At 36.1% G+C, this 27,490-nt stretch overlaps 1 protein-coding gene across 1 annotated transcript; it reads right to left on the bottom strand.

The window, feature by feature from the left end:
• Positions 1–767: 767 nt before the first annotated feature.
• On the bottom strand, positions 768–27,490 carry LOC311165030 (solute carrier organic anion transporter family member 4C1-like; the record flags this gene model as incomplete). Its single annotated transcript, XM_084224736.1, has 13 exons — positions 768–892; positions 2,436–2,573; positions 4,364–4,428; positions 5,993–6,177; positions 7,720–7,873; positions 11,009–11,204; positions 13,025–13,169; positions 13,443–13,558; positions 14,390–14,511; positions 15,400–15,496; positions 18,103–18,297; positions 22,191–22,454; positions 27,262–27,490. The coding sequence occupies 13 exons, from the start codon at positions 27,488–27,490 to the stop codon at positions 768–770; spliced, it is 2,031 nt and encodes a 676-aa protein (XP_084080862.1).

Consider the following 27,490-nt stretch of genomic DNA (forward strand, 5'->3'; position numbering starts at 1 on the left):
TCGTGTTTCTTGGAGTCAAGAAGTCAGTCATATTTAGAAATGACAAAGCATACACACACAGATGCAGTAAGAAAATAGGTTTTACTTTATAATTTTATAGAAACATTTTTAGATTGCTTAAATAAAGCAGCCGGACAGCAAGTTTCTGTATATATTCCAGACAGAAATTCAAGTATCTAAATTAACAAATACTTTGATTTTGCAACCCAGCTGTTCTATCATAGCTATTTACATTTTCCTACAAATACTTAAGTATGAACTTATGCCATTAAGATAACATGTAAAAATATTTCTAAAACATAGCCAAACCCACACATTACCAAGTGTTCCTACAGAAAAATCCCCAAAGGCACTAGCCCAGCTTATGTGCACATCAAGTCCTTTTTAAACATATACAGTTCCCTTCAATATACCAAGTTACTTGTTTTCTCCCACTACAGTAACATTTAGGGATAAATACAGCTCAGTCCACTTTATTTTTCCTGTTTTATGATCAGAGTATTCCATCTTATTTCAATTAAGTTACATACCAGATTTTTAAAATTAGACTGCAAATTTCAGTGTAACTTCTTTGGATTGCCACAATGGAATACTAAACAATGTTTAGCAAATTAGAGAATAGTACAGACTCAAAATATTTCAAGCTGTTCAGATGTTGAATATGATCTTTTCTATTTAGGCAACTGTGTAGAAGAACTTCGGTACAAATGTTGTAATAATGCTTATTTTTGCAGTTTTCTTTCAAAAGTCCCTTATTTGCTCGTAATTTATGTGCGTATAGCAGTTGTCTTTTCTGAAGTCTTTTGACGCAGGGCTCTATTTTTTGGTGGAGGCTTGTAGAAATACACCGCCATGACCACAAAGACGATTGTGACGATTTTGCAAGCAGCACCTTAATGCAAAGAAGAGGAGAGTTTTTATCACAGTCACTTTCAGTAGCAGATGCAGTGTTCCACTCATCTATAAAGCTTCATATGGTGAGTTACATACACCCTGTAAGACTGAAATTCATAGCCTCCATTTAAATGTACTTTATATGAATGGCAAAGGGCAGATAAAGACAGTCATACAGCTGAATTTAGACCCCTCACCTGCCTGCCAATTTTTGCTTTGCTCCAGTTCTGTATTTCTTGACCCCATTCTAGCCTGAAGTGCAAATCTTTCTTATTTCTTGTTTCAGTACTGTCATTTGTTACATCAGTATTGTCTCTTCCAGAAACTAAAACTTCCCACATAGAATACCTGTTAAGTATTCTCTTGTCAGCTGTCTTAGAAAGTTATACAAAGATGTTTGCACAACTTGGAAGGCCAAGGAGAAGGGCAAAACCAGAGGGATTGTATCTGATCACAGATATGCCTTGAGATCCTTAACCTCAAGCTGTGACTGCTGCTTTTTCAGTTTTAGAATTAGACATCAGTACTTCAGTTTACACACTGTAAATATCACAGCTGCTAGAATACAGGACATCAGCACTTCATCTCAGATGCAAGCTTAGCCTACACCCTCTCTCCCACTGGCATATATACCACACATTTGAAGGGAACAAATTGTTAAACAAGTCAGGAATTTTTCTGACTAGTGCTCAGACATAATTTCAAGAACTTTATATAAGTTATGGAAAGAACTGAAACACAAAAAGAGGAAGAAAGCTCCCAAGACTTTAACTGCCAACAGGCAACCCAGATAATCACAGAATGACTTGAGTTGAAAGGGAACCTAGTCTGTCTACCTCCAACTCTTGTGCTGGGGGCAGGCACACCTTCCACTAGATCAGATTGCTCAGGGCTCCACACCTTAAACACTTCCAGGCATGGAGCATCTATAACATGTCTGCGCAATCTGTTCCAGTGCCTGGCCACTCTCTCAGTAAATAGTTTCTTCCTAATATGTAACTAAAACATACCTTCTGAGTTTCAGTTCATTACCCCTTGTTCACTATGCTCTCTTTTAGAGTCCTTCTCTATCTTTCTTGTAGGCTCCCCTTCAGGTAATGAAAGGCCTCAATAAGGTCAGCTTGGAGACTTCACTTTCCCAAGCTGAACCAACCCAATTCTCTCAGCCTTTTCTTTGTAGGAGAGGTGCTCCATCCCTCTCATCATCTTCATACCCCAATCATGCTCATTGCCCTGAAGACAAACTGAAGTGTGAGCCAGTGCCTTAAAAATCTAGTAAATAAAGTGAAAAAATGCAGCAAAATCAAAGAGCAAAATTATTCTGTGTAATTATTAAAAGAGTTTTTAACGTGACCATTAAGGTTTTCTTACTGTGGAGTTTCTCCTTCCATAATACTTTGCTGACCATTTATGAAAATAATTTTAAAAACACTACTGGCAAAAATGAAAAGTGTAAGGTTTGATATCAAAATAATTCCCATCTAGCAGACAAGGTCAGTATATATATTACCTAGTATATGTATTTAATATAAAAGACTTACTTATGCCCATCAGCGAATAAGCCATTCTTTCATTGTCATATACCCAGCAAACTCCTTTAGTTTCACATTCATTAATATCCCACAGAGTACAACTCTTGTCTATAGCAACACCAAACAAAATTGGTCCAGGAATAGTACCTAAAAAACACAGCAACGCGTTAGAATGTTTGAGTTACTTGGCATACTAGTTTTCATGCATACAGTGAAATACCAAGCTGGTGGGGAAGATAAAATGGGAGAACCAAACACTAAACATAACATTTTTAATCAAAGTCACAGGCTTCATATTACATAGTAAGTCTGCACCTAACATTGCTCTCAGTTAATAGGCAGGATGCAGAGAGTTAATTCATTATACAGCTCTCACTTTGTTAAGCAAGAAATGTATTCAAAGACTTGAGCTTCTTAACTTCCTCTGTCTTCACTGGAAAAAATAATTAAAATCAATGATGAAAAAAACTAATCCAGAAATCAGGTATTTAACTGAAAGGAAAAAAGTTCCTTTCTTCTAATACACACCAATCTGTTCCAAATTAAGAGAACTAATATATCATTATGTTAAATGTTCAGTTACACATTTCTCCCCATTCTTCAGATGTAGCAAAGCTTCCAGTAAAAATTTCACCAAAAAAAAAGCAGTGTTTAAAATTATTCTTGCACAGATTTTATTAACTCCATGTGATTTTTGTGTGTTATAATGCACAAGTGTCTTGCATCCAAGTATAGTCAATTTTAGAATAAACACACCAGGTACATCACTGCATGTCTACCCAACTACCCAAGGCCTAAACTCTCCTAGAGGTAACCAAGTAGCTATGTTCCTCACTAGGTCTTCAGCCTAAAACCCCCTGTGTGATTCTTAAAAGCCTACAGCAAAAAATACCTTGCTGGTAAGTAAGGCTGTTAGTTACTGCCTTCTTCAGCCATATTACAGGTAGTGCAAAAAGTTCTATCACTCCACAGTGAAGTCAGGAATTAGAGATGTAATGTAAATATCTGAACTCTGAGTAAAATGAAACAGAGGGACCCTCATACAACACTGATCACAGTCTTCCATCTTATTTCTACCTGTGAGGATGCTTGCTTTTATTTTTTTTACATTTTTTACATTTTATCAGTAGAATGACCTTTATTAATCACAGTTTGAATACAGCGAGGCAGAACTCACACTGCAAGTGTTAGATATGTAATCTCAAAGGAGGGGGGAATGACTACAGTACTAAATATTGGCATACAAGTCCAATCAGCAACTGCATCTTGTCCCAGTCTTGAATTAAATATACCATTTAAAAACTATCTACTACTAAAACAAGAATTTTCATTATGCCTGAGAAAATTCAAATGCTTGTGGACCAGAAAATACATATGCTTACCTTTGTTTCACTTAAAGAGATTCATCTGTCTTACTAAAATGCTGGAGATGCTTAGATATGGAATTAAAGTATTATATTTCCCACATTATACTCTATAATTATTTATGTACAATTACCTACAATCTCAGTAAGTGCTAAAGTCAAAGACACTTTAAAGGAAGGAAGAAGAGGAAAGGCTCCACATATTCACTTTTCTTTTAACTTCTGGATTTCAGATGTTACATGAACCTGTTTTCTATAACATCAATTCTTAAATCAGCTTTCAGAACAGGCCTTCTTCTGGGGAAACTAGCACCAGATGTCTTTTACTGAAAGAATGACAGGTACCGGTATTTGGTTTGTGCTCATAAGAGTGAGAAAGAGCATTCATGCTCTCTTTAGCCTATCAACAATGAATGTGAATCCAGATGTTACCTTACAAGCATATCCTATAAGCCAAAGACAGACTGCTTCAAATGTCTCTGAAAGCTTTTTAAGGCATTATTTTAAAGCCTAGAAAAAAATTTCAAACAAGTAGATTATTCAAAGGCAAACATTTCAACAGGAAAGTCATACCCAGTACTCGCAGAAACAGTAACTGTACTCCAAGAGCAAAGGAGCGCTGTTTATCTGGCACACACCTGTAAACAAGATTTGCAGTTTAAGACAGAGTAAACAAGTTCCACTTCTGTGCTGTGTCCCTCAATGAATATGCTTTTTCTCTATATACTCTTTTAACCTGTTAATTGCTGAGAGGTTTAGAAATCCAGTGTGCAGAACAAGTAACCCAACTATTTCAAGTGGTGTTTAGATAGAAGACAGAAAAAACACCAGTAGCCCATCAAGAAATTTTAGATTTAACTAGTTTAACAAAATAGTATAAATAAAAAGGAAGCTTGCTATCAGCATCCTGATACACTGTTGAACATTTTTTCCACAGAACAAGCAAGGAAATTAAAACAGTGCTAGGATGCAATCCTGAGCTACTGTACATAAAGAAGTGTTAGGATTCTAGTATCCATAAAGGCAATTAAGAGAAGGAGAATGAGTTCCACATCATGCAGCTGATTATTTCTAGTAGTAGAACACTATCATGAATATATGAATTTATGTTTGAAATAGCACAAACCCAAACCAGGCTCACAGAAAAGACATTTGAATATACTGTAACATTTACCGACATTTTAGATATTTAAATTAGTTTTTCAAAAATTACTAATAGTCCTTTTTTCCACAAAAACTGTTGCACTATTTCAGCTGAATTATATAAGGAATCAAATATCCAAATGCTACTGCTTAGAATTACTGAATAAAACTATGGCAGCTCAATTTTGATGATAATGCAGAACTTCATGTTATTCTGCCTCCACACTAATATGACAAGCTGTTAATTTCACATTTACACCAAACCTGGACAGGAGGCTATTACAAAGCACTGCTGGAGGATGTTACTGATTTCCTCAGCCTCTTGCCAAAGGGCATCTAGCCACAACCTCACAAAGCAATATGCTTATGCATTATGATTATCTTTTCACTGGAAGTATTAGGACTACAAGTCAAACTTCAACATAACACAAAACAGCTTTAAATTCAGAATGAGAAGCGCATTTAAAAAATAAAAACAAACAAACAAAATCTTTATTTCATGCATATAAGTTTCAGCAATTTGAAAGACGGCAAAACCACTGGTTAACTCACTATCCCATTTTATATTAGTGACCATCATACATACAACATCAGTAGCATGGGAAATAGTCTGCAGTTCTTGACAGACTACAATTTTTTCAAGCTAGAACTCTGAATTGAGACAGGAATCTAAGGCTGAAAATACAAGACTAATTGTTATTTTGTCCTTTTCCTGATACAATTTGAAATGCTGACAACACTATCAATAGGCTAGCCAAATATTTTCTTCATCAAAGCACAAAGCACATTTATTCCTTTTTGCTTTAGCTAAAAGAGTCAAGAGTGCTCAAAATCCATAAAATGGATTTTGCTACATGGTAGAAAGATTTTTTAAAAATAAATTCAAAACTTATCTACTAACAAGAGTGAACAGTGTTATGACTATGCTCTGTTTGAAGTACTGCTTGCATACTACTCAACCTTGTTAAAATAGTGCATTGCAAAGCAGAAGAATTAAGTATTTCACTGATAGTAGTTTTCAAAGGAAATGTCACCTTTCTTACAGACCAAAAAACATACCTGAGAATGGCCACAGTTGTTGGAGTAGTAGCCATAAATGTAAAAACAACAGCAAAAAAGAAGAAGGTCAGGAATAAAGGTAACAAGTTGCATCGTGTGGGGCATTTCCCAGGAACAGCTTCATAGGGAAAGTTTTTTGAACCATTTCTTTTTGGTTTCCCAACACAGGAACAGTTGTGGTATGTCTACAAATAATTTATAAGACAAAATTTAGCTCCCAGAATGACACAAAATGGCACATTTTGGTAAATTTTCATCACGTTTGCATGACAGAAGACAAGAATAGACATTGACCTTACTTTATGGGAAATAGTCAATTTCCTGATAAGCACATGACACTAATGCTAATTTTTAAAACAGGCTTACCAGAACTTGACTGATCCACTCACCTGAGCAAAAAGTATTTTTGGATTTTTGACCTAAAAAGACAGCGATAGTATCTATTTCGTACGCTTTGTAAGCTTTTATCCACAAGCATAAAAAATTTGCCTAAGTTAGAGGCAAACCATTTGCAGAGAGGCAAACCCTACGCTTAAAAACTTAAGCAGGAAAGAATAGAAGCAATATAGGACCATTTCTATATGCAGGTGAACAAATGGAATACACTCTTCATTCAAATCCACAGAATTTGTTTTCATAGAAAAATATAATATGTCAGCGAAGTGTGTAATTTCAACTGCAAGAAGTAGTTACTCTCTTACATTTTCCAATGGATAATACTGTCTCTCATTTTCCAATACAGAAAGTATAAAGGCCTTTCCTAGGTCAGCTTGCCTTTTGAATCTCTCTAGACTGCTCCCATATCCCTGCTCAAGAGTCTATTGTACTAGAAGAGATAAGCATGGAAAGCCCTGAGTTCTAGGAAGGCTTGGTAATAACCTAGGCACCTTCACGGCTTACCATTCCTAAAACAGGGGCTACTGACAATCAAGTTTTCAAAACTCACGGAAGCAGGCTGTCATGTATAAAATAAACATTGCATTTTGCTTAAAGACCCGGATAAGAACTTCAGGTTCTTCAGAACTTCAAGACAATTGCAGACTTTTCTGATTGTCAATTCTATTTAAAGTAAATTTAGATTTAACTTCTTTTCAGCATTAGGAAGACTGGTAGATGTACACTTGGAGAATGGCATCACACAAGTGAGAAACACTGTGGCTAACCAGTAAACCCTTATAACAATAGACGGCCCAGAGGTGGGAAAGACCGTTGTGCCCAGAAAAAGCACAGAACAATGCACACTGTGAATGACCAGAATTGTTGCAAAGAAAGCTATATAGAAAATAAACAGCTATGCCACTTCAGTGAATCAACAGAGATATAATGCTTCTGAGTTCATTAAGAGAGTGGGAACATTTTCCTAAGTTAGCCAGACCAGCATGACAATGGGGGGGGAGTGAAGGGCAGGGAGTGTGCCGCACATAAAGTATAAAAACTAAATATAAAAAGCCAGACAACTACCAGAAACATTTCAGAGAGCAATGGGCTTGACCTGGCTTCAACTCACAAATGCCTTCCCAACAACTGGGGAGGACTAGCACTGTGGCAGTGAACATGTTAAGAGACCTGCAGTGGAAGTCACATAAGTACCATAAGTGAACTGCGTATGGTAATCGCTGGATTTTGTTAAATACAACCTACATTTGGTATTGTAGGGAAGGACATTTTGAAATACAGCACATTTTACAGGAAACCAGAACAAACCATATTTTCATTGCCTAAAGTACCTTTTCCATGTTGTTAACGAGATATGAGGCACATCCTGCAAAACAGGGAGAGAAGTACTGGACCTCATCAATGCCACAAACTGGGTAGTATCTGGAGCGCAAACACCTGCAGTTAGCATTGCATGGTGCTGTTAAGTTATATAGAGAGCCTGTTCTGGAAAGCAGAAGTTAATAGGCTTTTAATAAAGCAATTGGAAAACAGAAGATATGTAAATAAGTAAAGCAGTATTTATAGCATAATAAAATTTTAAATACTCTATTCATGTTATTTATACACTTAGTTGTTTAAAAATAAGCATAGTAGTTAGAGCTCTAGATTTTCCACTCATTATACACCTAGTTATTTTTATGCTGTTATTCTATCCAAAGCTTATTCCTCCAATTCCTGCTCACAAAAGAGATGACAAAATTCTGCATCTCAGCTCAACTCTTATCCTCTCCCTCCCATTAGGTGTTTGAATTTCTTCAATTTATAATTTCAAGAAAAAAATACAAGATTAAAACCAGTATTTGGAGTTGTTTATTCTACTGATCATACTCCAACATTTTTAACCCATTCTGATTTGAGTCCAGTTGCAAAGCTACCTCATTTTTACTATTTCTAACACTGCCATGCAGACATCTAAATTGTATGAGCACAAAGACAACTGCACATGTTAAATGCAGAGTGCAATGACACACCCTGAAGGACCTTAAAGATTCCCTCTGGCTGTTTGGGAATAACTAATAATAGAGTTTGCTTTAACTCTTGCACACTATATTTACTTTCAATTTACTTCCAATACAGGTAATCAGATGGTTTTATTTAAAGTAGTACCACTGTATTATTAGCATGAAAGATCACTTTGGTTTGTGTGAGGACTGTCCTAAGGCATAACCAGAGAGAATAAAAACATTCTTTGATTTTCAAATTGTAGTTAATTAATATGTAAAGAATTTTCACAGGTTAAAAGTTCAGTGAGCTAAAACCAGGTTACTGACACTGCCACTAGAGTTTAAATAATGTACTGTAAAATTAAAGATCCACATTACTTATCTAAAGGTATGTTTATTTGTGAGAATTTGAGATGACAAAAAAAAATACCAATAGGAGAAATAGTTTATCTAGGAATTAACTTACATACATTCAAACTTCAAATGGTATATTAGGGACATCATAACATATACATATAAAATCCATTTTGTTGTAGTTCAGCAGAACCCCCACTAAATTAAGTTGTGCTCTAAGCCTAAGCAAACTAACTTCAATTCTTTTAACTAGGAAGAATGAACTACAGTGCACAATAAGCAAATTCACTAATCAGATTACCTTCAGTGCCTTCCTAGCCTGTGAGGCATGAAAAACCTAGAAATATTTAATCAATTTGGTGGCATTTGTCCTGTTTACATGTGCACTGTCTCTTTCCCCAACCTCCAAAGAGGAAATGAACACTTAGTTGTACCCAGTCAGAGAAAAATACAACAAAGATACTCCTGGCTTTTCTAAAAATCTAGCAGATGCGATGATCAACCACTCATTAAAAACCTCTACAGGAGTTTTTAAAGAGTCCCAGAGACGTGAGGAAATAAAGTACAGAAGTAGTCACTGCATTTCTGTTTCTTCAAGTTTTCAGGGAAGCACTGGGCAATAGAATTTGGCAAAAGCAATTATTTGAAGTGCCTGTTGGACAAAATTATGTTAGTTCTGCTGATAGCCTAATTTAGTAATAAACAGTGTTAATAAAAGTAAGATGCTGCTTTCATTAACACAAGTTATCCTGTACTCATATAATTCTGAGACAAAAACTGTAAAAGCTTCTCTCACCTTTCTAAGCTATTTTTCAATAAGAAGATAACACTTGTCATGAAAGATTTCTTGAAATTCTCCACAAAAATCTACATCAAATTCCAAGTCAACTCTCAGATAAGTATCATAATTTATTCATTCAGAAGCATTTGTTCAGTAGCTTAAGCAGGAGGCAAACACTCAGCTGTTCTTGCACAAGTTTATAAATTTATTATTTTTTTAAAGTTACTGCTACATATTTTATTTCTTCATGGAAAACAGTTTAAGAACTGGCACTGCATTAATGCAGCTATTCTGATGCACACATCCAGCAAAGTATAATCCAACACGTAACACTGAATAAGGTAGAAATGAGCCATTTTTTATAATGGATACCAAGGGAAGAGATATATTTCAGGACTGGTTAGCTTCCAATTGCTGTAGACAAGTAGCCTTTAGCAAGAGTTAAGCTACACAACTGATAAAGTTACACAAAACTGTAAAATACAAGCTAGTGGTATTTAACTTAGGATGAAAATCAGTTCAGCTGTAACCTTTGTCAGCTGCCTGTTATCATAGGACCTGATATAAAAATACTGGTAATTTCATATACAATTTTCTACACTATATCTTCAGCATTTTATTGATGACAACAGATTCTTTTGCTAAATATGTAACTATAACCTTTCTGTAGCCAAAATCTGAATTATGATTCACAGTTCTGAGTTGTCAAAGTCATCTGTCTGCTAATTTTTCAGACACTGAAGCAAAGCCATGTTTTAGTCATTTCAACACTGGCCTTTAACTATACTGTCAATTTATATAGCAAGTTGTAAAGATGAAATCAGAATGAGTTGTCACTTGGGCTTTTTGGGCTCTAAGGTTTTTTATTTTCTTTCAGCCACCAGTGTATGGAACTCTGTTGATTCACTTTGCAAAATTTAGCATACCAGTAAATTTCTACTTTCCACCAACTGGCACGGGCATTAGAGGCTACAAAACCCCTTTCCTCCCCAAGCCATGTTCTGTGTTTTCATGGTACATATCATACTATTGTGTCAGCAAACTGCACCCCTCCTCTTCCCCATCTCATTTAGCTTCAAGTGTCTTTTTATGCATTGGAGAAGAACGACCAGATTATACTTTTATACAAGATAGTGGTATCTAGCCTTTGCATAAAATGGGGGATTTGGGAAAACAATAAAAAGGTATTGGTAAGTTATTTACCAACTTACACAGCATACACCTGACGCCTATGATTTTTTTTAGATGGCATCTAGCAGTACCAGCCTACTTGAGTTACTTTGCACAGCACCATCTGGCTCTTTGGCAGACCTTCAAACAGCTGCTGTTGCCTCTGGCTCTGTTAGTTTATGGTGGGATAACTGACACTTGAGAGCAGACTTCTGGAATAGCTAGTTGTCTTCCTTCTGCTTTTAAACATTACTGGTGTGTACTATTTGAAACTATGGCAATTGCATAAATATTAATATTAAAGCCAAGAGTGCATTAAAATATATTTACCCATTATATGTTTCAGAGACACCTGCAAAAGGTTCATTCCCACATTTAGCAAATAAAAACACTGTGTTTAGTATTAAGGCCACTGTACAGGTGCTTATCATGAACTTGATTATGCCTCTGCAATCCATTTTGCGCTTGGAAACCAAGAAACCACTTATGACTTGGCCTAGCGCTGCTCCTGGAATTAGCACAAGTCCTAGAGGAAAACAAGACAAGGAACAGTCACATAAAAGTGCAGGACTTAACTGTGAAGCAATTTTATGCTAAGAAAAGAAATCAAAACAGTTACCTGCAAAATGCAGTCCATGTGATATGGTTTTCAAACCACACTACCAGAATCTAACTACATGAATAATTTATTCTACTGTTACATCACCTTTAGCCTTTCCAGAGGTTTAGCTGGACAGTGTAATTTATAGTTGTCCAAATCCCAACTTCAGCACAGCCAAACTAGATGACTTAGGAGCACTATGGTGTGGGAATCTCTGAACACCAGTAGGTGTCTCCCCAAAAACAGAAAATTCTGGTGTTTTTTTGACATGTCCATGTTCTTTCTTATACATCTGTTATGAACTTGTTAATAAAAGAACATAAACACAAGAGACAGCACACAAGATGCAAGACATCTACTGAAAGATTTAAAGTCTAGATCAGTGGGTCAGATTTGATCTCACAGTCTATGTAGTCCACCATATTTTATCCTCTTTGCACTTCAGATAAATAACTGAGCATTTTTATATGGCAAATCTAAAATACAAGAAAAAATTCAGTATAACTTACACCAATCTGAGACAGTTAACTTTACAGAGAGTTCAGGAGAGTTCAGTGACAAAACTGCCTAGGGCGCAGACCTGGGCATTCCACAAACCACAGTCAATGATAGTTTCAATAGCTTCCATGATCATTGGTAATGCTTAGACTAAGAAGCTCAGTTCAGATACAACCAGCTCTCAACATTATTGTAGGCATTTCTTTCAAGCTGTACATTTAATAAGAATTGTCAGTATTTTCAACTCAAAGACATTTAGTTAAGGTCTGTGGACAAAAAAACGCAACACTCAGTTTTCCACTTCACTCCTAGTTTTTGGTTAAAAACTGTACATATATTCCAATGTTTTTATGTAAAACTTACAGATGCTTTGTTTTGATGCAGCAATACGATCTAATATTGCCCAGAGAAGTAATTCAGAAAGACTTTCCAAAAACACATTTCTCTTGGCAAAAGAGCAGCTCAACTACCATAGTTATATTGCAGCACTCTACAGCTTAGCAAGACACATTCTATGAATATTAAATTTTGCAAGCATCTGTTGCATTATGGACATTTCTGCCTTAATCTGGTTGGTATTCTTAAGAATTAATTATGTCAATGATGTGAGACTACTGAGCACAGCTCTTCCATCTGATGTTTTCTGTTTCTCCAATACTCAGTTTTTTATAGCTCTCTCCTGTTCTACCAATTACTTCTGCATATCGGATAATAAACAGGGGACAGGAAGCCAACTACAGAAGAGCCAGATATATAACAGACTTATTACATATTCAGTCATTTTATTGCAAACTCATTGTAATGTCAGCGTGGAATTAAAGAAGAGACCAGCAAAGTCAACTTCTTATTTGTGATAAGCACGGATTTTTCTCCCTAGCTGTCCTTCATCTTGACTGTTTTGGTAGGGACTAAGATACTAATGCTCCTTCAGCCAATTTTAAATAAAGGAAAATTAAGAGTTTTTCACCAAGAATAAGAAAGGAATAAACTACTGGTAAACTAAAAGTTTAATCAGCACACAAAATCCTCAGTCTACTTTGAGTAAGTAGATAGAGTACTTGAGTAGTACTACAGTACTTAAGTGCAGGCAAGAATTAACAAAAATACTGCTCTGATTACTATATTTCATCTAAATACATTCACAAATATCTCATATAAAAAAGATACCCATATAATCTTCCACCTCTAATGTTAATGAAGTGTTCAACACAATATATATCAGATTTAAAATTAAAAAGCCGTATTACCTCCAAGAGTTGCTGCAAAACTTGACGACTTTCCAAACTGATTTTCTATAAACTTCGGTAGAAATGTGGCAAATCCAGTGGCAACTAAAGCTTCTGAAGAGCTGGCTACTATTAGACTCATGAGCACTGGATTCCTCAAGAGTACCTATGGGGAGAAATTATCATCATGCTCTGGAAATTATTTGATTTTGGTACCAAGTAAAGTAAAAGTCATATTTTAAAAGTAGATACTATGAAATGGAACTTCAGTAATATGCTTTTCTAACAATCTCAAGCATCAACAAAAAGCATTTTCATTAAATTATCAGTAACACTGAAGTTCTCCCTATCACAACATTTCTAAAGACCTCTAACATACGGAAAATAATTTCATTTCTCAGAATATATTTAATTTTAGCAAATTTGAGATTTTTCTTACCAGGAGAGCTATAGGAAAGTCTTTAAAACTTTGTCCAAAATTGCTGGTCTGAACCAGTACCTGACCTCCATCATCATGAGTTTCAGGGATTTTTTCAGCCTGAATTTTTGCAGTTCCTACAAATGGTCATATTTATCGACAATGAAAACATTGAATACCTGCATTCTTAGACAATGTCAAAAAACTACAAAAATTTGTGCTTCCCTTAGTTGGAAAAAGTCTTTCAGATATTACAGGTTTTCTTGCCTGTTTTATTGGTACAGATTTTTAAAGAGATAAATATTGTATTGTTGAACGAAGATTTTTGTTGAAAGCATCATACTTCTATTGGAAGGTCTTGGCTGCAAGAAGATATTATCAGGGACATCCTAAAAACTTCAGAGTATGCTGAAGCCCTTTTTCTTTTTTTTTTTTTTAATCATCCTCACATTCTCCCATTTCCTACTTTATTTTTTCTTTTTCTCTGTTATTTCTCCTTCAATATTAGTATAGTAAGTCCCTTTGGATGCTCCCGGGATTTCTACATTGTTCTTGGTGGGTAATACAGAAGCTTTAAATATAGTCCTGGGTGCTTAGCTACAAGCATCTTTCAGACTTTGACCACCAGTCTCCACACTTAGGTAATGCTTCCAGTCCAGTCCATCATTATAGAGAATCATAGAATCACAGGCTGGTTTGAGTTGAAAGGGGACCTTGAAGACCATCTATTCCCAATCCCCTGGCCATGGGCAGGACCACCATACACAATATCCTCCCTCTAGCTTATTCATCTTGTTTTAAAGGCAGCATATTGGAGGGGGAAAACAACAAAAAAACCCTTGTACTCAGATTTTAGTCAGTTAACTGAGAAACAAAATCAAAGATGAAACATTCCATTTAGTATTCTATAACCCAAAAATATGAACAAATGTCTCTTCCAAAGTAGTCAAGTATTGCTAAACCTTTACCTGGTAGGTGCTTTGGAAAGCATGAAAAAGGTATTATAAGAAGCCAAATTCCAAAAAAGCATGCAAGAAATCCTATCCACCATGCTCCGAGCCAACGTGGGTCATCATGATCCACCTTTGTACTGGAAAAGTAATTCAGAAAAAGCAGGTTTACCTTTCTGAATTTCACATTTCAGTGAGCTGGAATATTTCCTTTTAATGTATTTTAACAGAAAGCCTTTTAATATTGCTATTTTCTTAGTTTTATATGTATTAAATTTATTTTTTGCTTGTTTAAACCAACTTCACTGGGCAATTATAAAAATATTGAATTCTACCAAATGTAGCCTTCAACTCATTAGTTAATGTCATTCCAATTTAAAGACTATTCTTTGGCCCTGATTTCAAGATTCTGAGGCATTATCAAGATACTGGAAATGCTGGATTTAGAAAGATTCCTCATAATCAATTAGTTATACCAAAACCAATTCAGACGTTCAGAATGTCATTGCATCAATCTGAAGGCTCTAAAACAGAGGAAATAAAAGTGTAAATGAAGCTGCTAGTTTAAACATTAGTACAATTTATAGCAGTTTTTTAAAAAATGGGACTATTATAAAACAGATTTTCTAGCAAGTTCTTCCCTAGGAGTTAAGAATCCTAATCCTAATATTCTTGCTCAAGGAAACAGTTCCACAAGACATCAACAGATGCAGCTTAACCCTGAATTTACTACTAAGCAGAAGAAAAAGCATTTTTTGCTACTGAGGTTTACGATACCTAATATTTAAGTGCTAGAACTAACTATTTGCACTACAGAGAAACTTTTACATGCAGTGGAGTCACTACTGGCTCTAGGAAGTAACTCACTAACTTGAAGCCTTTAAAAGTGCAACTTGTTTCCAAGTTGATGAAGCTCTTGAAAACACAGTATTTTCTGAAAAAATTTCTCCTCACAGGGAGAAATGCTGATTTTAGTAAAAATTACTAGGAAAAGAAAATAGGAAGCAATAAACTAAGTTGTATCTTGCCTTTTTGGGACCTGGATATCAATATAAACTTTAAGCAGCTGCCCTCCTAAGACATAGCCAATAGCAGGACCCAGCAGAGACATGGCATGGCCAACTCCTAGAAGAGAAAATACATCAAGTTCACCATAACTTCTTTATTTTTTTAAGCTTTCTTTTAATAATGTTCTCAAGTCAACTTCAGACCAAAAGATTTCTGTAGGCCAACCTGTACTTTAACTGTCACTACTTCAGTTATAACACACAGAAGACAAAATCTATAATTATGCCTCAACAAAGAAATCTGCAGCTCTCAGAAGCTTCAAATCAGGTTCAGCAAAAGACACTTCCCTGACTGCACCTTTAAGCATTATTAGATTGCCTTTTTCCAAATTTTGTACCTACATTTAAAAAATAACTGGTGAAAACTTAGTGAAATTATGAACATTGGTTTTTAACTGTATTATCCACAATCTTTAAGAGGTTTCTTATTTCTATTTTTCAATCGTAAGTTGTTTTGTAGATCTTCTACAACCAGAAGACAGTTACATTAAAGTGCGTGACTGGAATAATATCTTAAAATACAAAGCCAAGGCTCTTAACAGCTCCTGACAGTTTTAAAGAAAAAAACCCAAACAAGCAACAAGACAAACAAATGCACTGACTCCCACCCTCCAACAAAGAAATCCCAACCTGCAAAGTTGCATGTGTAACCATACCCTACAAAAGAGTACAAGACTTTTTTGATGCCACAACAGCATTCCCGGCCTACCGGACAGGTTTCTGTTGCAGTTTAGCACTCACTGACAGCAGGGACACTGTCTCTGCAGATTAAGGCTTGCAATTAATAGCAACTAGATTCATCTTTAATTAGTAAACATTAATTCCTACTGTTTCCCCGGTATTTCTGATTTCTGATTCGTTTCTGAAGTGCATGGATCACAAGTACCTAATTCCCTTTAGTTAGTAAGAGGAAATTATGGGGGAGTCAGGAAGTGAGAGGGGTGCGAGAGGATAAAGAAATGGAGAATGTGACAGTCAAGTAAAAATAAATATTGAGCAGATATCCCAGGTCTTCCTACATTTCAGAAATAGTGACATGGTCACAGGAACTTTCTGAGTTATGTTCATATTCATCCTACAGCACTTCAAACTGAGCTTAGAAAGTTCCTATTTCTCCCATACACTCAATTTCAATACCATTTGGAATTGTTTAACTTCAGTGGCCTTAGTTGTAGATATCCCAGTCCTCATGAAAATGCACCCAGTAGAGGAGAAAGAAAACACCAACTTATAAGTTGCAGGCTTAGAGTAAAAGGTGCTAGCTGCTATTTATGGACCATTTTAGGGGTGGGTTTGGGTTTATTTTGGTTTTGTTTTGTGGGTTGGTTGTTTTTTTTTGGTTTTGTTATTTTTCCTGCATTGCATAAGCCTTCTTGTTTAAGGTAAAGTAACACAACATAGTTAAACCCTTAATACATTGCATGAAGCAAGGAAAATAATCAAGGCTTAGCTACCTACCCACTCACATTCCAGTTTTGTTATATTAGGCAGAATACACTGCTCTTCTAAACTCAACTCAGTTGCCTGAAGACTGCGCATGAATTAGTTTATCGTATTGGACTTTTTCTAAAAGTATAAACACTGACACCATTCTCCTGAGTTTTCATATCACTTCTTGTTCCCCCAATTATGCAGACAATCCTAATTCTGCTCTAGATTCAGGGGAGAAGGCAGGTGAGGAAGAAAAAGTGTAATATTTTCTCTCTCAAAATAAAGAAACAGCAAAACCAAAATTTGTCTTTTTCATCTAAGAGTTATCATAGGCTCTTTGTTGGCATCAAATGAAGTAGCTTGCCTGGGAAAACTGAAAAATTTGCATGCAAACAGATAATGATTTAAATTTTGCCCCTTAAAATACTGTTCTAGTCTGAAAACAGTCCTGGAATCCAAGGTGTTTTCAATTCCTCCTGCAAGTTAAAAGTATAGGTAATATGCTTTTAATCAGCCTACATATGAGATGGGGGAAATAAATATCTTCATACCCATAGAAAACACACTTAGACTGCAATGAACTTGGCAATAAAATGGCATATAACCTAGGGAATGGTGACTGAAAAAGATTAAAAACTATTGCTAAGTATTAGTACTCCTTTGCTTTTAAACAGTCCCAGTGAAGCAATCTCTGTACTCCAGTACAGCGAAGTGCCAAATTTCTATGTGGCTAGAGAACTGGATTGATCAGATGAGGCACACCAGTGTTTATGCACTTAGTGGACAGCCTACTATTAGAAGGTAAGTAAATTAAATTATTAAAGGATATAATATGATCTAGCTATTGACCTGACTGATACTTTTTAGTCACAGGTGTTGAAAAATACTGTGTAAGTTTTTTGCTACAACTTATTCTGTTGTTAACAGAATATGAACTATTTACAATTTTTACAATTTACATGAACTATTTAACAATTTTCAGTTACTGACATGAAAAGGTAACAGGAGGGTGCTCAATGCAGTTTTACCATGCTCCACAAAACGAAAATGGAAAAGACTTGGTATTTAGAGCAGACTAATGTCTAAATTGCACAGTAACTGATGTAGAAATACTTCATGCACATAAGTAATAATTACAAGATTGTTTAATTAAAGGAATTCAGAAAAATACTTAGAATGCATTGCAGTCTATGATCTATGCAGACAATGTTCTATAAATAGTTTTAAGTTTACCTATGTAAAGGGAAGACTTGTGTTTTGGGACACTATCATCAATAAAAGCTGTCCCCAAAGTATATAGAGGAGTTCCTCCAACTCCCAGCAGCAGTTGTCCGAGGATAAAGACATACAGATAGTTGCGAAGTGAAGAGTTTGTGCTGGCATTACAAGTGGCATTAGCAACAGCGGTTCCTGCAGCTTGACATGTGTCTGAAAAACAGAGACAGCAAGACTTTACAATTCTGTTACCTAACTCACAGTCCAACTCGAAGAATAATCTGTACTGGAAGATAAACTACAAATGAATGCTCTTATGCCAGTCTCCAATTTAATTTTCACACCTATTAATATATCCAATATTGCAGTGTCAAGCCTTCTGTGATATCCTATCCCCCGAAAGATTTACTGGCAGGGCTTGGTTTTTGTTTCCTCTCTAGGAAGAAACAGGATTGAAATAGCCTTATAAATATGATTTGGCTTATTGAAAGTATTATTGACCAGAAGTATGAAAACACCAAACAACCAACCACCTGACAAATGGTCATTCCACAGGTTATGAGTACTCCCATGTAACTTCATTGTACCTTATAACAACTCTGAGGAGCACTAACAGCTTCCACTCTTAGGTGACAGAGCAGCCTGTACAACCTAAGGAAATCTACCTGACAGATTTCTGCCATTAGCAAAGATAGTCCTTCCTTTACATTCACTCTTTTGAGAAGTGTTTGCCTATGAAAAAGTGTTCACCTATGAAAACCTTAAAAACCTACACCACTGTCTCATAGAGCATACACTGCTATGCCTCTAAAAGGAGAAATTATTGTAAAACCTCTGCACTTGTGCACACACACAAAGAGGAAAGCAGTGGTACAGCAGGGTAAGGTTGTGTCTGCTGCTGTAATATTTGGCACTGCAAGGAGGGAAGATAAAAGAGGAACTGAAAACTGGGATTACCGTGTCATCATCTTTCTCTTGCTATCATTGCACTTTTGATAGCAGAATACCAACAGACAAGATGTAGGAGAAACATTTCCACGGTTCTCCTCATAAGAGCATAAAACCCTAAGGAGGAGGATAAACCCATCCATTTGGTAGTAATGATCCCCACTGAACAAATACATGAAAATGTCATCCAGATCAGATAAGTAGACTGATTATTCACAAAATTATTTCACTACAAAATTATTACAGCCTTTATTTTTCGGAGATCCTTTTACATCTGAGAACACTTGTTACTTATTCAAAGAAGAGGCAAGATCAATCCACACTATGGGCTCACAAAACAGAGCATAAGAAAGTGCTAGCCACACACCAGGTACTTAAAGAAAACTTATCTAAGTCATTACTTCCTGTAGCAGACAATACGTGATACAGTGCCATTGCACAGAAACAGGCAAACATAAGAAAATCTCACTTCAAAAGGAAGAGTCTTTGAAGTTTTCCTTCCTTTAAACTTAGGAAGTATCCTGGGTACCTTGTTTGACTGTCTTCACAATGAAGTTATTTTCCTTGTGTCAAGTGAGAAACTAGGATTCCCATTTACAGTCACAGACATATTGAAACATGTTTAGTTTTTAAAATAAAATCCGAGAGTGAAGTTTAAAGGTACATTGCCTATAATATTTTTAGTTTTCACAGTCCACTGTGCTGTCCAATGAAGTCGATTCTGTCAAGGATGCACCAGCAGGGGGAGACCCTGACTGCACATACGGGAGCCAGCTGAGGCACCGGCAGCCCATGCAACCTGGAAATGTTACCAGAACAAACAGCTGATTGTACCCGGGTTACAAATTTGAGTCTAAAACCTTTCTGGAAAATAGAAAACACATTTTACGGTGGCTTAAAAAAAACCAACTCCCCCCCCCCCCTCAAAAAAACCAAACTGAAATAATAATAGGCAGACAACTGACTAGCAAATCTTTCAATATGAAATGAATTAGACTCTTTCTAGGAAGTGGTATTATGATAAATAAATTATGAAATAGATTTGTAGAGTAGGATATGTGTATACTCAGAATAAAAGTAAATTATTATCCCAAGATAAAGCAGTAAATTCCAGAAAGTCTGTAAGATTTATGCTGGAGGCTAGATGTATTTTGTATTTCAGATACAAATTAACAGATTTATTAATTAATATGGCATCCACATTAAATATTGCATTTAACTGTACTTTAAAGTTATCCTGCATGTAAAACTCACTGTACTGACATATAACAGACAAACTAATAATCAAGTAGGCAACCACTAACAAGACCTGTTCATAAATAAATGAAGTGGTGGTTTTTAATACAAAGTATCGAATACAAGCTCAATAAAAAAAATTAGGATCTCTATAAGCAACTCACACAAATAACTAAAAGGAATGCTTTTGGGCTGTGGTGTTATTAAATTCTGCAACTAATTGTATAGCTAAAATGTTTCATCAACCTCAGAACTAGTTAAACCAGACAACCCACAATCCTGTGCTGTGGTTTACTTGACAGTTAGGAGACGCTGTTGCACTGCACTTGAAGATTTATACTGACTGCCCCAGCGCTGACATTCCCTGCACTCTCAGTCATTTATTTCTGATAGTGTTTTGTTTAAGTCAGCTTAAGATCTTGAATGTGTTCACCACCAGCACAGCATAGGCACCTGCATTACAACAGTCAAAACAGTAGGGAACTGTTGTTATCTGACAGTGCTATGGTGAAGAAACACATGCCAATTCAAAAATTCCCCACTGTGTTTAGATTTCAAAACTCCATGTGGAACATGTACCTAATAAAGCTATCAATATCAATATACAGGCATCTCCAATGATGGATGTTGGATAAAACAGTAATATGTTCCTTGGGATTTCAACTAAAATTGAATGGGGGAATGATCAGTTATAGCTGGTAATAAAAAAATTTATGGAATAGCTAGTAATAAAAAAATTTATGTATTAAATTCAGCTTCACTTTCATCAAAGTGAAGTAGAAAGGTCAATACTGAAACCAAAATTATAGGGAAATGGGACTGTAACAGAGCCAGGAGCAAGCATCCTGTTGTCCCTCTCCCAAGTGCTAACAAGTAATTATCTGCTCACAGCCCCCAAAACTCTGAAGAAGGTTTCTTCTGACCTTGTTGAGCAAAAGCTCAGTTAATTTACATTTCAGATCCTCATTTATTAGATAGGAAAAAATAGCTTGTCCAACTTTTTAGACTAACATGCAGGCAGCTTATAGAAGGGGACAAAATGATTACTACTGAAGATATTAATTTGAGAATCAACAAACTTTCATCATGTTGCTTCATAGCTACTGATTTTTTTCGTGAGCACTCTAATATGCTTAGTCATTGAAGGCATAATTTTGATTAAAGACTGCAATAAAAAGACAATCCTAAACGATTAAGTCATCCTGCTTTAAACATATCCGAATTATAGGAGTGCCACTAAATTGAAATACAAATAGTTGGCATTAATTACACTGTGATAAGTCTTGTTTTGTGAGAAAAGTTTAAAAACTGAGAGATAGCTACACTCATGACTTAAGTACTGCTTTGTTCCCTACACTTCACTACTGCTTGTTACCTCTCTATTTCAAATAAATACATAAATTAAAATCAACTTTTTTTAAAAGAACTTAGAAAATCTTGTTAATAAAATAATCAATATGCCTTTAATAGTTCAAAATGACAAAGAAATGCAAGCAGTAGCCACCTTTCAGGTAAGATGGTAAGACATAACAGCTTTAACATTTCTCCTACCTTGCTGACCCAGGTTGATTCCTAGTCACAAAGAGATGCCAGATAATTTTTTCTTTAATGAATTTTAATTGCATTTATCAATTAAAGAAGAAAAAAAGAAAGAAAAAACAAAAACAAAAAAAAAAGGCATTTTATTTAAATGTTGCTAAAGAGCAAGAACTGATATTGACACTTTGCTTCTGGAAAAATAAAGTTCACTGTGCAGAGAGGTAGCTCTTGAACTTCAGGATTTCAAAGAATCAATTTTCAGTTACAGACAGCACCCTGTTTTAGGACATTGACAGAGATTAATTATGTTCTAAGGAGTCACACCAAGTTAATACAGAGATATTAATTTTTTAGGGTAATTTTCAAAACAACCATAAGCTTACCTTCAATTTTAATTCCATATTGGTATTTTCCACTGCTGAAATGTGGTAGGGAAAATACAAGTGAGCCAAGTCCTAGCATAAATGCTGAGAAAGCAAGCCATCGTGGTTTGTGCCCTCTTTCTCCAAAGTAAGATACAAACAGTGACAATAAACAAAAAGCAATGTCATAGCTCGCAGAGATTAAGCCAGTGAGGGAACTGCTCAACTCGTAACGCTTCTCAATTGTTGAAATACTAATGTTAATCAGGCCGTTTACCACAATACCTACAAAATAAAAAAAGGAGATAATTAGTCAAAGGTACTTTAATTCAATAAAGTTGCAGAGCTAAACTTAGCCTTGTGTGATGGAAAGGTTAAAATTTATATATATTTATACCAGGCTGCTTTATAAGGTATTTACTAGCTGTACAATACAGGTACATAGTAGGTGCCAGTTTAGCCAGTCAGATTGCACAGGACCTATGTATTTGTCTGAAGCACAGTTTTCAAACGGAATATATTACGGTGTTCTAAAATACTTCAAGAATTAAAGGTATTTTAGTCAAGGTTATAACTTGCATTAGAATCCATGCTATGGCTGAAGCAAGCTCAGGACGTAGTTTTCTACTTACTGCAAGCAACCAACTCCCTGCCACCACAAAGGGAAGATAAAAGAAGGTGAAACATGCATCCTGTAGAATATAAATAAAAAACTGTAAAGCTATTCAATAATTCTTTGCAACTGTTTCAGAGCAACTGAGGTGATTTACTTCAACTGAGCAAAGGTTTGCCCCTTGAATCTGTAACTTCCCTGAAGTTACAGAACAACCTGGAAAAAAGTCATTGCACAAGCTGCCCTACCAAAGCACAGATGAACTGCAAAAAAAATTAACTGAAAGTAGAACTAAACTACAATTACCAGTGCATGCTTAAACACTCTGCCTGTCCATTTTTACAAAAGCACTGTTGGTAGACTAACTTAATTCTTCCACGCTGCTTCACACTGTGTTTCTGTGAAAAAGACTAGGTAGTTAAACTCTCATGAGTTTGGTTTTAGCAGTCCCAAAATAGGATTCAGTTACAAGATAAATAGTTGTAATTATAACACTGTCAGATAACTTTATCATCGTCTAATTAAATTTTGCCTATAATAAAATATATACCTGAAAAAATAGTTGTGAAGTCTTAGAGTCAGAGGTACAAATATGTTTGAGTTCTGTAACCTTACAGATGACTGATCAGGATCTTCCCTGACACAGGCCCTATAGTTACTCTAAAATTAAAACATGATTTTCTATTGCCTATCCAAGAAGAGAATACAAGACTAGTGACAGAAACGTGTTTATTTTTCAACTAGCATTGAACCACCCATAAGTACAACTACTTGAGCTAAGCTTCAACATCTCCTTAGAGCGCTCTAATGTATTTAAAAAATTACTCCAAATAAACCAGCCATTTTCCAATACCCAAACTTCAGCTTTCTATATGAGAACAAACTCTTTACACAATCTTAGCTCCAATACCCTACTACAGCCTCTTCATTGAAGCTGACAATTTCACCTGTCAGTTTAGTCATCACACTTAAATTCATACAGGATTGACACAAGCATTCAGGTATCTTTCCAGTGCCATTAGTTACACATTCAGCAACTTTATTTTCCTCTAAAGAAGCATTAACTAAAGAACAATACTAGCATGAAGGAATGAACAAACAAGTTTTTCCCATCTGCCAGAACTTCAAACATTTACTAAGGCTTTAAAACACTTGAATGAAGGTGTGCTAAACAGCAAGTGGATTACAGAGCTAGAAGGCATTACCTTTTACAGGTATTTTAAGTCACTACCTTTAATTTGCATTCTAAAACCATAAAGCCTTCCATTTAATTATACTGGATAATTAACTTCTTCTGTAAAAATGCAGATGTGATGAATGGCAGTATACCTTCTCCAATTACATCACCCAGTGATTAATCACTAAAGTCTCTTCAAGAAAGACAGAACCTGGCTGATACCAACTTGATCTGAAAAATAAATTCTGTAAGGACATCCCAATACTTAAAACTGTAGTATTACTAACCAAAACCTTGTTGTCCTGCCACATCTGTTAGAGATTTAGGTACAGTGTGTAATGACGCATAAAATCCACATTAATTATAAACCAACTTTATTTGCTATCACAAAACACAAGCGTATTCTTTTTCTTCATCCATTCAACAAAAATACATGTTTTGCAGCTGTCATAAGAATGGTGGCTTTAACAACACATAAAAGTAACAATTAAAAATGCCTTGGTAAAAGTACCAGGTCTAATTAGCCTATAAAATATTAGTGATATTCAAAGATTTTAGATAGGTTAGACTAGACAGTCTCAAACTGGTTCTGTTGTTTAATTTAGTAAAAATTATTAATGACATGAGAAATACAGTCTTTCTTGTACTCAAAATAGTGAGATAATCTCTACCTTGTTTTCTACTATAGCTATGAGTTGCAGCATATCCAGTTAATGTATTACTAGATGCAATCATACATTTAGGCAACTATAAGTGCCATACAGAAAGTAGGTATTAGTCATGTAAAAAAAATCTAGGCAAAGAAGTGTTTTGCATTCTGGAAATACAGGTTTCACATGTACTTGAAACAGAAAGGGCCAGAAATTAGAGTTAAGTTCCACCTGAAATCTTCTGAGAAGCTGCAATACAGCATATCAGGCGCTAATGATACCAAACTATTTTCAAGAGCAGCTAGAAAATATACTGACAAATACATGCTTTCAGTTAGATTCACAACATACCAGGTCATTACAGATAATCATCCACTACCTTCACTCACTTAAAAAGTCTAGGAAAACAACTTGCATTCAGCAAAAGCGTGTTATGGATTACTTTATTAATCTTCAACGCATTAAGAAATAATCTTTTCTAGAGGTGCATTAGGCAAGTTTAATAGGTATATCTTATCTTCCTCAGTGATGGTTTCTGTAATTTGGAGGGTAGACCCAAACTACAATACAGTGTTAGGTCACATAACTTCAAAATCCTAGGTGTGTTTAGTGTGCTTTTATCTAAACTCTGAAGCTGCAAGACCTGAATATTTTCACAAAGTTTCACACACAAGCCTGAATTTCTTGCTGATGAACCTAGTTTTTCACGCATCTCAAAAAGAATTGTCTTCGGCACCCAGTTTCCTTTATGTTTTAAGAAAAGGAAAGATTCTTGTCAGAAAATCCAGGTAACACATCAGGAATGTCACAAGATCTGAAACAGTCATGCCTACACCTGCTTCCAAAACAAACATCATAAGTTTCTGCCCTTTAAGGCCTAACCTGAACTAGATTCATTAGGCACCTGGCATACATATAGCATCAGATAACAGAAGCAATATTTGGATGAGTGGCACAAACAACACAGGTAACCTGCTAAGGAGACAGAGATTCTTATAACACAAGTTGCTTTTATGGTTGGGAACCTGTCCAGACTACAACCAAGATTTTAAAGTATGCTGAGTTTGTTATTCAGCTCAACAACCAGATGAGAACAGAAGGACTGATTTTAAGAAATTTAGACATGTTAGAAATATTCGAGACACTGTATTTCATTTAATGATCTTTTCAGTGTCATATTCAGGGCATTTTTAATTGCCTATACCTATTATTATACCACCCAAAAACATTTATATGTGTGTTCTAAAAGTCTTCTACTACTCAGCTACTATTGAAAGCTATGATGTAAAAAGTTCTTCCACAGACACACCCCCCTTCTTTTTATTTATAGAGAAAACAAATTTGGCAGGACAACGGCAACAGGAATCATCTTCTGACCCTACCAGCTGTAGCATGACCTTTCAAATTCAAGTAAGAAACAATACGTTTATCCCAAAACTTTGTAAAAACTTATTTTCTAAAACTAAACCTATATGCTAGGAATCTGAAGGGGATAAAATCAGAAAAATTTCACAGAAACACTTACTAAGGCACTACTTCATGCAAGGACTCTCCAAGCATCACAAGTAGCATTAAAATCCTTCTAGGTTTTAAGCAGAGTCTCCAATTCTCTTCTCCTCATACTATTCCAGTTGTCCCAGTGTGGTTCCCCATGGAATGGAGCCATCCAAACCAGGCATTTCTTTGGTATAGGCTGCTCTCTCCTCTAACATCAAATACCCAAATATTCCCCTCCATCACTCTGTAGAAATCCCTTTAAGAGTAACAACAAGGAGCTTCAAACCAAATTGTTCAGGAAACACCCTTTTCTTTCCCAGCTAGTCAAATAAAGTTGAAAGGTTATAAATACAGACCAAATCACTCAATTTAGCAAACAAGTATCCAAGTTTCACAAACCTCAATTTTTTCTATGCTTTTCTCCTCCCCTCAGTGAGCATTTCTACTTTCTAAGTCTAAGTCTTGCTAAGGCTCTAACCAATCACTACAGAAAACAAAAAACATGGACAAGAATCTCTGAAGATGAAAAACAGAATTTAGGGAAAGCTAAACTTCAGTTTAATCCCAAGGTCAACTTAAATAATTGGTTAAATTTTAGGAAGATGGCTGCACTGGGATTCAGAGAACAAAAACCACATGTTTTTTGCTGTTTTCAAATTTACCCAAACTCCTACCCAACCAGGCCAGTATAGTGTTTCAATTAACAAACAGGTAAGAAAGTAGGGGGGAGTGCTACAATTTTATATTTATATTGTTGTTTTAATCCCTGGTTTTTAAGTCTCTGCCTGTGTGAGCACATGAAGAGCTACTTCCCTGTGGCCAGTGGTGATGCAGCATCAACAAGTGCATGAAGCAAAGAACCCACAGGTGCGTGGACCCAATGGTCAATAAAGTACGTGGGAAAAGAAAAAAGGACAGACAGAGTGAAGTACAAGGAGTAATACTGGCAACTTCCCCATCCCGGGCACAGAAGAACTTTCTTCCCTAGTCAAACCATTACCGTCACTGTTCAGCCACAGCGCTAGAGGAACTGTCTCTCCTCACCCAAAATGCCACCACTCCTTCGCTGCCTTCCCCAGCCCAGCCTCCCGCCCGGCTCCCCCACAGCCCCGGGACGGGGAACAGCCTCTGCCCTGGGCAGCAGGGACAGTTTACCTTGGAAGATGGCCAGCAGACTGTAGGCAGCCAAGTACCCCTCGGAATTGTTGCAGAACTGCAGAACTCTGGGCGTGCAGGGACCCCAGCCGCAGGGCCCCTCCTCGGGGCAAGGCTCGCCGTGGTCCACAGCGCCGCCGACCTCCGCGGCGGGGTCCGCGTGGTGCCGCTGGTCGAGGTCGGAGCTGGGTGTCTCGAACGCCGGGTTCTCGATGCCACCGCCCTCCAT

This window comes from Fringilla coelebs, assembly GCF_963513975.1.
Source record: "Fringilla coelebs genome assembly, chromosome: Z".
In the NCBI taxonomy this organism is placed as follows: Eukaryota; Metazoa; Chordata; class Aves; order Passeriformes; family Fringillidae; genus Fringilla; species Fringilla coelebs.